This window comes from Mustela putorius, unplaced genomic scaffold, assembly GCF_011764305.1.
Source record: "Mustela putorius furo isolate JIRA1106 unplaced genomic scaffold, ASM1176430v1.1 tig00003853_pilon_pilon_pilon, whole genome shotgun sequence".
Lineage (NCBI taxonomy): Eukaryota > Metazoa > Chordata > Mammalia > Carnivora > Mustelidae > Mustela > Mustela putorius.
In genome coordinates this window covers 193,207-204,822 of record NW_025422005.1, presented here as the reverse complement: position 1 = coordinate 204,822, position 11,616 = coordinate 193,207, and the positions used below count along the sequence as shown (strand labels likewise).

General features: G+C 65.7%; 2 protein-coding genes across 2 annotated transcripts; one reads left to right on the top strand and one right to left on the bottom strand.

Moving 5' to 3' along the window:
* Positions 1-371: 371 nt before the first annotated feature.
* Positions 372-1,594, top strand: RNF223 (ring finger protein 223). The gene has a single exon (XM_004781294.3). It carries the CDS (start codon positions 372-374, stop codon positions 1,095-1,097), a length of 726 nt encoding a protein of 241 aa, XP_004781351.1. The 3' UTR covers positions 1,098-1,594.
* A 765-nt stretch (positions 1,595-2,359) lies between these two features.
* On the bottom strand, positions 2,360-10,089 carry LOC101688002 (tyrosine-protein phosphatase non-receptor type 11). The gene is made up of 14 exons (XM_045063467.1): positions 9,260-10,089; positions 9,012-9,134; positions 7,705-7,902; positions 6,841-7,027; positions 6,640-6,759; positions 6,327-6,440; positions 6,078-6,174; positions 5,745-5,824; positions 5,209-5,361; positions 4,846-4,977; positions 3,907-4,061; positions 3,345-3,800; positions 3,138-3,235; positions 2,360-3,026 (listed from the first exon to the last, which is right to left on the bottom strand). Exons 1-12 carry the CDS (start codon positions 9,457-9,459, stop codon positions 3,698-3,700), a joined length of 1,662 nt encoding a protein of 553 aa, XP_044919402.1. The 5' UTR covers positions 9,460-10,089; the 3' UTR covers positions 2,360-3,026; positions 3,138-3,235; positions 3,345-3,697.
* Positions 10,090-11,616: the final 1,527 nt, after the last annotated feature.

The following is an 11,616-nucleotide window of genomic DNA, read 5'->3' as shown; positions in this document are numbered from 1 at the left end:
CCCGGGTGGCACTGCTAGGTAGGACAGACCCAGCAGGAGGTGTCCACTGAGCGGTCAGCACGACAGCCTTGTGTGCGCGGCCTCCAGTCTAAGACCCTTGGCCAGGCTTGGGGCCTCCCCTCGTCCCGGATGCTCACCCTGTCTTAGCACGAGAGGAGGTGAGGGACGGCAGGGTTACAACTTGAGCAGAAAGACCGTGACGCTGGCGCAGGGAGGACTTTCTGGAGGTGCCCACAGGTGGACAGTGTCCTTCTAGAGAGCTCTGTGGCTGGTGCTGCGCAAGAGACACACAGGGCGAGAGCAGACTGTGTGGCAAAGGGGTAGCCTGCCCTAACTCACGGTGCTCTCCTTCTGTCCCCCAGCTCAGAGTCATGTCGTCGGGCCGGCAAGTGTGGCATACGGCCGTGCCAGCCCCTGGTCGCACCAGCCCCATGGCCCCTGTGCCCAGGTCCCCCAGCACCCCTGGCTCGGAGAAGGCGGCCTCCCCACTGGAGTGCTCCATCTGCTTCTCGGGCTATGACAACATCTTCAAGACGCCCAAGGAGCTCTCCTGCACACACGTCTTCTGCCTGGAGTGCCTGGCACGGCTGGCGGCCGCCCAGCCCACAGGCCGGCCCGGCGGTGAGGCTGTGCCCTGCCCCTTCTGCCGGCAGCCCACGGCGATGCCGGCTGCCGGGGCCCCCGCGCTGCGCACCAGCCGCCAGCTGCAGGCCAGGATGGCGGCACACCTGCGGCGGGAGGAGCCCGTGTGGCTGGAGGGCACTAAGCTCTGCTGCCGCCCGCCGCCCGCCACCCCTGGCCTCCCGGCGCCTGGCTTCGTGTGCGTGGATGTGAGCCTGAGCAAGCCCGCAGAACCCACTGCGCCCCCGCCCGCCCCGCGCCCTGCCCGCCCCCGGGGCCGCCTGGCCCGCTGCTGGGTGCGCTGCAGGGACTGGAGGCGGGTGGCACTGGTCACTGCCCTGCTGCTGGTGCTCTTCTGTGTGGTGCTCTGGCCCGTGCAGTGCGCACTCAAGACCGGCAATTTGCGCTGCCTCCCCCGGCCGCCTGCCACCGCTGCCACCGCCGCCTTCTCTCCTGGACCCCTGGCCGACAACTAGGCTTGGCCGCCCTGGCCCCAGCTCTGGCTGTGGGTCCCCCAACCTCGGCTCTGGTCCCAGGTGCGGCAGCTTTGAGACCCAGCGCCCCAGAGAGGCCCCAAGGTCTATGAGGACCCCGTATCCCATTCAGCTCACCGCCCCCCTATGCTGTGTGGCTCGATCCGGATGGACGGACAAAGGGGTCTCTGAAGCTCCCAGGAATCATAGACCCCCCTGGGTGCCAGAGACCACCTTCCTACCCCATCACAGAGAGCCGGACGGCTCCTCACACACTGTGAATCACCTGCACTCGCGGCCCTTTGCTGAGGGAGGGCGCTCCCCATTTCTATTCTATTTTCACATTTCACCCACAGCTCCTTCCCCAGACCTCTTCCCCAGGCAGGGCTGGCCCCTTCCACTGGGTGAGGGAGCTATTCCTGCCCTCTGACCAGGGGGACCCAGTCCTCCAGGGCCCATCCAGAACTGTACATTTTTAAATAAATTATTTTGTATCCACATTTGGTAAGGGGTCCTCACTCGGTGTGCCCTCCTCCCCAGCCACGGACCCTCTCCCTCCAGAAAAGCACGGACACGCCCACCGGGTCGAAATCCTGGCAGCCCCTAGGGCAGAGAGTCCCCAGGTTCTAGGGTGTCCAACTCCTGTCCCCTGTGGGCTGTGGATAGGCTGGAGCAGTCCCTCTCCCAGAACTCGAGCCCCCCCCCCAAGATGGGCACCTGGGGCAGAGTGGGATGGGCCGGAAGGGGCAGGGCCTCAGCACGGTCCAGACCCCTCCTCCAACACTCCCCAGCTGGACACCCCCCCCAAGAAGTCAGGACTCCTCAGACCTGCTGAGAGTCCTGACAGAAGGGCCACGGAACCCAGGGACCCACTGCCCGCGCGGACCAAGGCCTAAGGAAGCACAGAAGCAGAAGTGGTGACCACCAGGGTGTCCTCCAGCACACCCTGCAGGGGCCAAGTGCAGGGGCTCGAGGTACGGGCAGGAGTCTCTGTCAACCCCCACTGCCACGCCCGCGGGCTTCTACAATCGCCCACCGCCCGCCCCGGGCTCCCGCACCACCAGTTAGCACGGGGAAGGGGGGCCAGGCGGGTTCTGGCCGCAGCGTCCTTGCGCCTGACCCGGAAGCCCAGTACTTCCTGCTCCAACCAGCTGGGCCGGGCTGGGCCGGGCTGGGCCGGGCTGGGCTGGGGAGGCTGCCCAGGGAGACACCCCCCCACCCCCGGGGGGAAGCTGGGCCTCCAGATCCTAACAAAGACACAGACCTGAGACCAAGTCATTTTATTGAGGGTCCCACAAAGCCACAGGGCCATCCGGGATGGGAGGAGCACAGACAACACGCCAGTGGTGCCCCAGCGGTCACACACGGGTCATGCCCGCACGTGAGCCTCACCCGGCACACGAAGTCGCACATGTGCTTCAGGAGCATCTCACGTGCACCCGCGCAGTGGGCAGCTCTGAAGCGGAGGTGGGTGCTGAGGCCGCGGGTAGGGCAGGCAAGCCCCGATGATGGCCCCAGTCAGGTCAAGCACAGACTGGCCACGCACGACAAACATGTGGCACACACGGGGTCACAGGGGGTCACTGCGCGGTGCAGGCGGTGACTGGTGGCCTCCCACACCGGGAGACACACCACAGCCCTGAGGCCCTCCCGCTCCCCTGTCACCTGGGAGCCCCGGAAAGGGCAGGGCGTTCGGGTCTCCCCACTGCCCCTGCCCATTTCTAGGCGTCCAGGCCGCGTTCGGAGGGTCTGAGGGCTGGGGGAGACGCGGGGAGAAGCTGCGGTCTGCGCTGCCCTAAACACAGTCCTTCCGAGGAGCGCCCCGGCCCAGCGGGCCCTCCCCCTGCCGCGCGGCTCCGGCCCCCACCGGGGCACCCTCACCGCGCGGGGCCCCGCAGGTTCTCGGAGTCGCCGCCAGGGGCCTCCGGGGTCCTGCGGGCGGAGACAGGGCTCGGTCGGCGCCCTCGCGGGATCCCGTCCCGCGCGCCCCCTCCCCCCCCCCGGGACCCCGGCCCGGCCCCGCTCCCCGACGACCCCACTCACGCCGCCGGCGCCCGAGACGACACGGGGGCAGCGTTGCAGCCGGCGTCCGCCGACCCGAGGCCCACGTTCCGGTAGGAGGGCTCCTCCGGCGGCCGGCGCTGCGACGAGGGGCCGTCGGTCACCCGGGGGTGTCGCCGCAGCCCCCCACGCCCGCTCCACTTCGCCGTCGGCCCCGCCCCGCCCCGCCCCGCCGGGCCCCGCCCCCACCTGCTCGCGCAGGCGCAGCTGCTCGGCCTGGATGTGCCGCTGCAGCGCCAGGTACACGAACTTGTACTGCGCCTCGGTCTGCACCATCCCCGAGCGCTGCCGCCGCACCAGCTGGATCGTCCTGGGCACGTCGATGTCGCAGTGCAGACCTGGGCACGGGCGCGCTCAGGGCCGGGAGCACGGGGCGGGGCTAGCGCGGGCGGGGGGCCGGGCACGACCGGGGCTAGGCGCGAGGGGCGGGACCGGAGGTTCGGGGCGGGGCCGAGGCACGGGGAGGGGCCAGGGGCGGGACCGGAAGCTTAGGGCGGAGCGGAGGCTAGGCGCGAGGGGCGGGGCCGGGGCACGGGGAGGGGCTAGGCGCGAGGAGCGGGGGGCCGGGGCGGCTCAGCCCGCCTGCGGATGAGGTCCACCAAGACGTCAATCACGATGATGGTGCCGGTGCGTCCGATGCCGGCGCTGTGGGGACCGACCCCCGGTCGGTCTGTGGCTAGTTTACGGGAGGAGGCCGTGGCCTGCTCCGGGTTGCACCTGCCCTGCCCGCCTACCCTGTCTCCGGTCGCACCTGCAGTGCACCACCACGGGTCCAGCCCCCGGCATGCTGCTCTGGGCCCTGTTCACCTCATCCAGGAAGCCGAGGACGCCCGAGGGCTCGGCGGGGACCCCGTGGTCTGGCCAGCTGAAGTACTGGTAGTGCTTCACTGTGCGCCGCGGCTCTTCCTGGGCGGGGAGGGCGGGTGAGCGTCCCCCGGGCGGGTCTGGGCAAGTTCCCAGGTGGGGCCAGGCCGTGGGGCCAGGCCGCAGGGCCAGGCCGCAGGGCCAGAGTGGAGCCGCTGTGAGCCCCAGGGTGAGAGGGGCACAGGGCAGGACCGGGAAGGAGGTAGGCAGGGTCTGCCAGGAGTGACCAGCGGGGTCAAGGCCGAGCAGAGGGGACGGGAGAGAAATGTGGGATTCTGAGGTTGGGACAGCCCCAGGCTCAGGCCCCTGGGAAGAGGAAGGGGGAGCAGCGGGTGAAGCGGACCATGACCTCTATTTGAGAAGAGCCAATTGTGAGGGGCCTGCAGGGTCCGCAGGTAGGGAGACGGGACGGAGGGTGGGTGTGGGGGTCGGAAGGAATCTGTTGCTGCCACAGAGACAGGTACCACCGGCCCCTTGACTCTACTGAGGTGGCTCAGGGAGAGACCGGGGAGGGAGGGACCATGGGGGCGTGAGCCACCCTGGGGCCAGGCAACTGGGACCTGCGACCTGGGGTTGAGAATGGGACCTGCCTGTGAGCACTGCCCAGCAGAGCCCTGGTAGGGCCTGTGCCCACTGGGTTCAGGGACATGCAGTCGTGCAGCGTTGGTGGTATAGTGGTGAGCATAGCTGCCTTCCAGGGACATGCAGTCGGCCAGGGGGACTGGGTGGAGCCACGTTGGGGTGGGGAAGCGGCGTCTGCAGCTCAGACCTGGGGACTTCCTACTGTGACTCTGGCCCCTCATGTCTTGTGGCCTTCTGGGCTCACCTGATCTGGCCGCCACACCTGCAGTTCCCGCACGCAGTAGTCCTGGGCTTGGTACTCTGCCAAGTTGGAAATACGCACACGGCCGTATTCTTGGCTGCCCTGCAGCTCGGGCCAGTACCAGAAGCATTTGTTCTGGGGGGATGCATTACATCAGCTGTGCTACAGGACCGCCAGCACCTGTGCCTGGTGCCCTGGTGCTGCACATGCACACACGGGCTTTCCAGAGTCCCCCTCACAACACACATGCCCACATACTGCCCCCAGCATCCCAAAGGCTGAAGGAGAAGCGAGGCTGGGCCAGCCACCAGCACAGGTCCACATGAGCACATGGTGGGGAGGAGGCTGTCAAGCCCGAGCTCCTACCCTGCCTCGCTCCACCTCCCTCGTGGCCATGACAATGACCCGCGTGTTCTCCTGGTGCACCATTGCCCAGAAGGCAGCCACTGTGCTTTGCAGACAGCCCTGGGTGGCGATGTACACCTTGCCCGGTCCGTGAGCTGTCTTCTCCGGATCGCTCTGTAAGGGTGGGTGTGTCCACAGTTTCCAGGATTTAAAGTGCCAGAGGACAGTGCACATGTATGCAAATGACGTGCAAAGCAGCACCAGCTGGCTCACACGTGGCTCCTCCTGCCCTAGGCTAGGGGGGAGCCGGGGACCAGGATTTCGGCCAGCCCACTCTGAGGACACACTGGAAACCGATACAGCCCCTCTCCCAACACTGCCTAGTGTCCTGCCAGGGTCCACGGATCACAGGCACCTGGATCTTCTTGGGCCTGCCATCGGGAGCTCCAGGTTTATAAGAGGGGGAGAGGGTGACCGGTGTGTGGCCAGACACGGCTCAAGATGTCCTAGCGGAGCCTCACCAGGCCATGCGCGCAGCTGGCCTCTCGTACACCCACCCTGACGTAGTTGGCGTTGATGTAGTCGGCTCCGGGCACAGTGTCGTCCGCATCACGCAGAGTGACGCGGGTGGTATCAACTGGGAAGGGAAAGCTGCTGCTCAGGTCTCCAGGGGAGATGGAGGGAAGAAGCAACCTCACCCACCTCTTTGCCTGTGGACCCCGGGGTGAGCGAGATGAGGGAGGAAGGGGCCTTGAATGCGAAAAGGAAAAGTCACACCAGTGGAGGGGCACAACCCCCTGCCTCCACCTCCCTGGGGCCCCTGCTTGCCAGATGGGCCCCGCACAGGACAGAGCCCTGTCTCCCCGGCATGGCCCCTGCCTGGCCCTCACAGGGAAGGATGTTCTTGTAGCGATTCTTGGGCAAGTTCTCCAGCCTCTGCCCCTCCTTCCGGGGGTACAGGAGCCGACATCCCTGCTGCTGCAGCATCTGGTTGGGGGAGGTGGCACGGAGGCATCAGCCTGTGGTCCCACCCTTCTCAGAGCCTTTGGAGACCATCCTTCCTCCCCTAAGCCTCACCCCCCTGCTGGCCCTCGCCCAAGCCCCAAAGGATGGGAGTCTATGGCATAGGGGGCGGGCACCTCAAATTCTTCCCAGAAGCCCTGCTTGGCCTTCCCGCTGGCATCAGTGGGTCCGCTGAGCTCTTGCACTCGGCTCTCGATGCTTGCGGCGTTGATCCTCGTGGCTTTGAGGGGCTGGCCAGGAGAGTGCTGCGTCCACACTTAGCAGGGTCCAGCAGACCCCAGGGGGCAGACCCCACACTGTTTCCCTGAGGCCACCCTGCCCCAGCACTGCCTAGCACCCTCTTCCCTGATCCCGTGGTCTCTTGGGCCGTCCCCACCCCAGGGACAAAGTTCACTCTGGATCCCAAGGGTCACGTGCCTCCGGGCAAACCTGCTTGAGCTGCACCACCGTCCCCGACTTCTTCACCATCGGGTTCTTCCTGCAGTGCTCCACCAGGTCAGTGAGGGAGTCGAACTGGACCCCACCTCCCACGTCATACTTCCCGTCTGGCTGTGGGGACCGCAGTGAGGGGCCCGGCCACTGCCCACCCCCTCCCCCAGCCACACCCCTGTCCCTGCTGCCATGCCCCACCTGGAAGTGGATCATGGTGTGTGTGACCCGCGGCTGGAGGTCGGCCTTCTCAGGCCTCGGTGTGAGCACAGAGAGCATGAAGTCCCCAGGATGGCTCCGACTTTCCTGCACCAGGAAGGTGCCCAGACGTCCTTTTTCCATCAGCAGCTGCTCAGCCTCCTTGCCAGACAGGTGTCCATGGTACCACCTGGCCCAGGGTGGTGGGGGTTGAGGGGGAGCCCTGGTGAGACGGGGGGCCGGGGCCTGGCTGGGTGAGGAGACACAGATCCACATGCAGCCAGAAGCCTCCAAGACAAGACACAGACACAGAGGGAGACAGACGGACCCACCAGATCTCAAGGACCCAGGCCGTACCTTCACTCAGGCCCACCTCAGGGAGCCCTGCCCAGCTCTCTGACTCTCCCCCGGCCGAGGAGCAGGCAGGCCAGAGGCAAGACAGGTGAGCCCCGCAGGGCTGAGTGTGGCCACCAGATGGCAGTCTGGTCCCCAGCAAGGAGAGATGGGGCCACCTCAGACCACCCCACCACAATCCCGCCCGGGGAAGGGGCGGCTTCTTCAGGTCTCAGCACGATGAAAGCTGAGGCCGGAGGGCAGGGCTCACCGGAGTCACCAGGCCAGAGCGCGGGCGCCACGCTGGCTGCAGGGCTCACTTTCGCCAGCGGCACGCTTCCACCCCTGTGGCCAGTGCCGTGGACCCAGAGGACCTAGAGGAACCTAGAGGCCCTGGGGAGGGGGTCCTGCAGGACGCTCCCTCAGCTTGGCTGCAGCTGTGCCCAAGCCTGACCCTGGCCACGGAGGGCAAAGGAGACCCAGAGGCCATGCTCTGCAGACACGGACACTCGCACACGTGGAGCTGCCGCTCACCGCTCAGAGACAGGGTTCTGGTAGCCCAGTGGCTGCTGGAGCTCTACGGGGGCCCCGCTGTGCTCACGGAGCAGCCCCCCACGCTGGCCTGTGTAGTGGTGCACCAGCTCGGCCAGCGTGGCGAACTTCTCCCCTCCGTAGAGATCGTAGTAGTCGCCCGTGTTCTGGACATTGATGTGGGCCACCTCATTGTGGCGCCTGGAAGACAGGTGCCCTAGTCACTGCTGTGGGGGGGCAGGTGCCCTAGTCACCGCCATGTGTGTGGGGGGGCAGGTGTCCTAGTCACCGCCGTGGGGGGGCAGGTGCCCTAGTCACCGTCTTGGGGGGCAGGTGCCCTAGTCACCGCCGTGGGGGGGGCTGCTCCCACCAATCCTTTCTTCCCATCACCACCTGCAGCTTCCAGAACAGTCCCTAAGCTTCCTGTGCTGATGTCTCTGCCTGTGCTGCTCCCTGCCAGGAACAGCCGGGGCCAGGCCCTTCCCCATCCAGCCAGTGTGTGAGTCCCACCCGGGGTGGCGGGCGTCCCACCTGCTCCCCAGCAAAGTCAGGACTGGGCTCGCAACCCAAGGCCTACTCTCCCTTGGCCTGGAGGCAGACGCCGGAGCAGCCCTCCGCGATGGGCTCCGCCTCACCCCAGGTGGCCTGCCTGGGGGCTCCTGATGACCAGGCCTCAGGGAAGCTACCAGGAAAGCCCCAGGGAAGGACGGCAGTCCCTGCAGCGTGAGAGCTAACGTCAGTCGCACCTGCTGCCTCAGGTGTGGCAGAGAGATCTAGAGACCGATGGGAAGCCCCTCCCCAGACGGCCTCTCCTCACCGACTGACGCCGACCCGTCTGGGGCCCCCACCAGTCCGGCTGCCGCAGCCCCTCTCCGTTCCTTCTCCCCACACAAGGGCCTTTCAGGGCTTCCAGCCTGACCCCTGGTGGGCAGCGTCCCCAGGACATGGGGCCCTAAGGGCAGCCATAGAGGCCCCCCGGCCACAAGAGCAGACCCCTCGGAGGGTGGGAGGGAGGTCCTGCTCGCTCCTTACTCTCTGAGCCCTTCCCAAGCCCTTCTAAGTGATTCCCTCCCGTCCGGAAGCCACCTGGTCTGGAAGGCCAGATTTCCACCCACCCTTGCCATCCCTTGGCTCCCCACCCCACACAAAACACAGATTCTTGGGTGTCTCATCCTGAGCGGGCACCCTCACTTCCAGGAAAATGCCCAACATCCTTCTGGGAAGACAGGGAAGACTGATCCTCTGTCCCCCCCGCTGAGGGCAGAGCCTCAGGCCTAAACACACATGGCTACAGCGCCACCGTGACCCACCTGACGGACAGCGTGAAGCTCCCCCGGCAGCTCTTGCTGGGTCTCACCAGGAAGCTCCCGTGCTGGCCCCTGGACAGGAGCAGCTTCTCTGCCTCAACTCCACTGATGTTAGGGTGAAACCACCTGGAATGAGCGCCACAGGTGGCCGCGCTGCAGAGCTGAGGTGACAACCGAGGGCCCTCTGGGCTCCCAAAGTCCTGGCCCACAGGCAACCTCCCCCACGGGGCCTGCCGTGGGCCGGTACTTACAGCCTGCCACGGGCAATGGCCACCGGCTGGCTCTGAGGGCTGTGGGGAAGGAGTGGGGCCACGGGGTCCCAGGGACACAGATGAGCAGAAACATCGCTGGGGTTGGGGGTGGTGGGGGTGAGTGGGACAGACGCCGTCCAGCACCCCCACACAGCCGCCACCAGGAAGCTCGCCTCGAAGTCGGAGCCCTGCCAGGGCATCACAGCTTGGCCAAAGGTACTCCGGGTGCCGCTGTGTCACAGGGCCTCCTTCCTGCCCTCAGGGCCCTGGCAGCAGACCCTGCCAGTCCCACCCCTCCTGGTGTGGTGTTGGCCACCGCCTGCCCTCACGGGGCACGTGCTGCAAGCCCAGGGACACCCCCAACCCCGGCGTTCGTCACTGAGCCCTCCCGGAACAAGAGTGCTGTCCGCAGGCTCGGCCTGCCATCCACCCCGACCAGCCTCCCCGCCGCGGGTCCGCCCTGTGGGAGCCGCTGTCCACCCCTGGCGCACATTCCCATGGCCAGGAGACCCTCCCTCCTCCGGCTTTATCTGTCTTCATGGTGTCTGTCGCCTCCTGGGCGGATAGCACGCGTCACCGGCTTCCTGTCCATCTCCCACGAGAGGGTTTCAGCCCTGAAGGGCAGAAGCTGCTCTGAGTGGTCCAGTGTCCCAGGGACAAAAGCAGTGCCTGGGCATTAACCAATATACCTGGATTAAGCTGTGAATGAATAAAGGGGGCACCTGGGCGGCTCACTTGGTTAAGCCTCCGACTCTGGGTTTCGGCTCAGGTCATGATCTCAGGTCGGTGAGATCGAGCCCCATGTCGGGCTGTGGGCTCAGCACAGAGTCAGCTTGAGATTCTGTCCCTCCCTCGGCCCCTCCCCCAACCTGTGCTCATGCTCCCGAAAACAGATAGATAAAATCTTAAAAAGAAGAAGTGGGGCACCTGGGTGGCTCAGTCATTAAATGTCTGACTTTGGCTCGGGTCCTGGGATCGAGCCCCGCATCGGGCTCCCTGCTCAGCGGAAGCCGGCTTCTCCCTCCCCCTCTCCCCCTGCTTGTGTTCCCTCTTGCTGTGTCTCTCTCTGTCACATAAATAAATAAAATCTTTAGAAGAAGAGGAAGCAGCAGCAGCAATAGTAGTGGTGGTGGTGGTGGTGGTGGTGGTGGACGACTCAGGAAGTGGCGGGGGGCGCACAGGTGGACGGATGGGGCACCCCTGAGAGGGCGGCTGGGAGCTGCACACGGGCTGAGTCCTGCGACTGAAGGACCCAAGAGGCGGGCTGCTAAGAGGGATGGCAGCCCTGTGTCTGCCCCCAGCCCTGCCTGCCCAGGCTGGTCCTCCGTCACAGCCTCCCCCGTGAAGTGGGGGACAGCCCCAGGACCCCAGAGGGACTGGCCTGCATGGCCCACACTGAGGGCTGTGCCTGAGCCCGAGTCCGAGACCCTAACTGCTGCCTTCTTGACACCAGTAGCTTTTGTTCCCCTATTAGGGCAGGAATTTCTGGCCCAGGTTTAAATTGGACCCAAGAGACAGCAAGGATGATCCTGCCCCGTAGAGAACTTTCTAGAGTGGAAATTAGATCCGTGTCTAGCGCCAGCCCGGACGCCCTCCAGGTCCTTCTCCGTCAGCCCTCTCTGTGCCCCAGGCCTTCGGTGCCTGTCCTTTGTTCCCCGAGGAGGCCTCCGTGCCCACAGGCTACACCCGTGTGTCCAACACAGCAGCCCAGAGCATGCGTGACATGGGAATGTAAATGAAGGAAAATTCTACAAAACCAGAGCCCAGTTCCTGGGTCACACGGCCACACTCTACTGCCAGAGCCACCTGCGGCTGGCGGCCTGCTGACGGGACAGGGAGGAAACACTCCCATCACCACGGAAAGTTCTGGCCTGCGCCGGCCTGCACTGCGCATCCTTGCCCGAATCCCCACAGGTCTGTTGCCCTCCGCCCTCCGGCCCCGCAGAGACCTCTAGTCTCAGGGTGCTCACCTGTCTTCCGGGCCTGTGGCCAGGCCTTGGTCCTCAGCAGCATCTGACCGACCCAGGGCCATGCCCCTACTCCGCTGTTCCTCAGAATTCCACGCTCACTAGGCACCCTGCTTCACCTGGCCAGGGTCCTCTGCCGGGGCCTCCTGTTTTTGACCTCTCAGGGCCAGAGTGGCTCACCTGTGCTGGGCGTGTGTCTACTACACGTCCACGGGCCTCCTATGCCTCTAGCCTCACCTGGGATCTGAGCTTCACACTCACAGATACTTCTCTTCTTGGCCCCTCCATTAGGGAAGGTAACAGCATTTCTATCTTCACATTCGCAAAGTGTGAACCTCCTGGCCACGCTCGGAAAGGCTGCTCTTCTCCACGGTCCCCCTGCTCACGCGT

What these genes read in the sequence shown, in the direction of transcription:
- RNF223 (XM_004781294.3), top strand. Translation starts at nt 372, where the DNA reads ATGTCGTCGGGCCGGCAAGTGTGGCATACGGCCGTGCCAGCCCCTGGT.
- LOC101688002 (XM_045063467.1), bottom strand. Translation starts at nt 9,459, where the DNA reads ATGCCCTGGCAGGGCTCCGACTTCGAGGCGAGCTTCCTGGTGGCGGCT. An exon ending in ACACCATGATCCACTTCCAG is followed by an intron (nt 6,760 to 6,840) that starts GTGGGGCATGGC and finishes CGGTCCCCACAG; the next exon opens with CCAGACGGGAAGTATGACGT. An exon ending in CTACAAGAACATCCTTCCCT is followed by an intron (nt 5,825 to 6,077) that starts GTGAGGGCCAGG and finishes TTCCCTTCCCAG; the next exon opens with TTGATACCACCCGCGTCACT.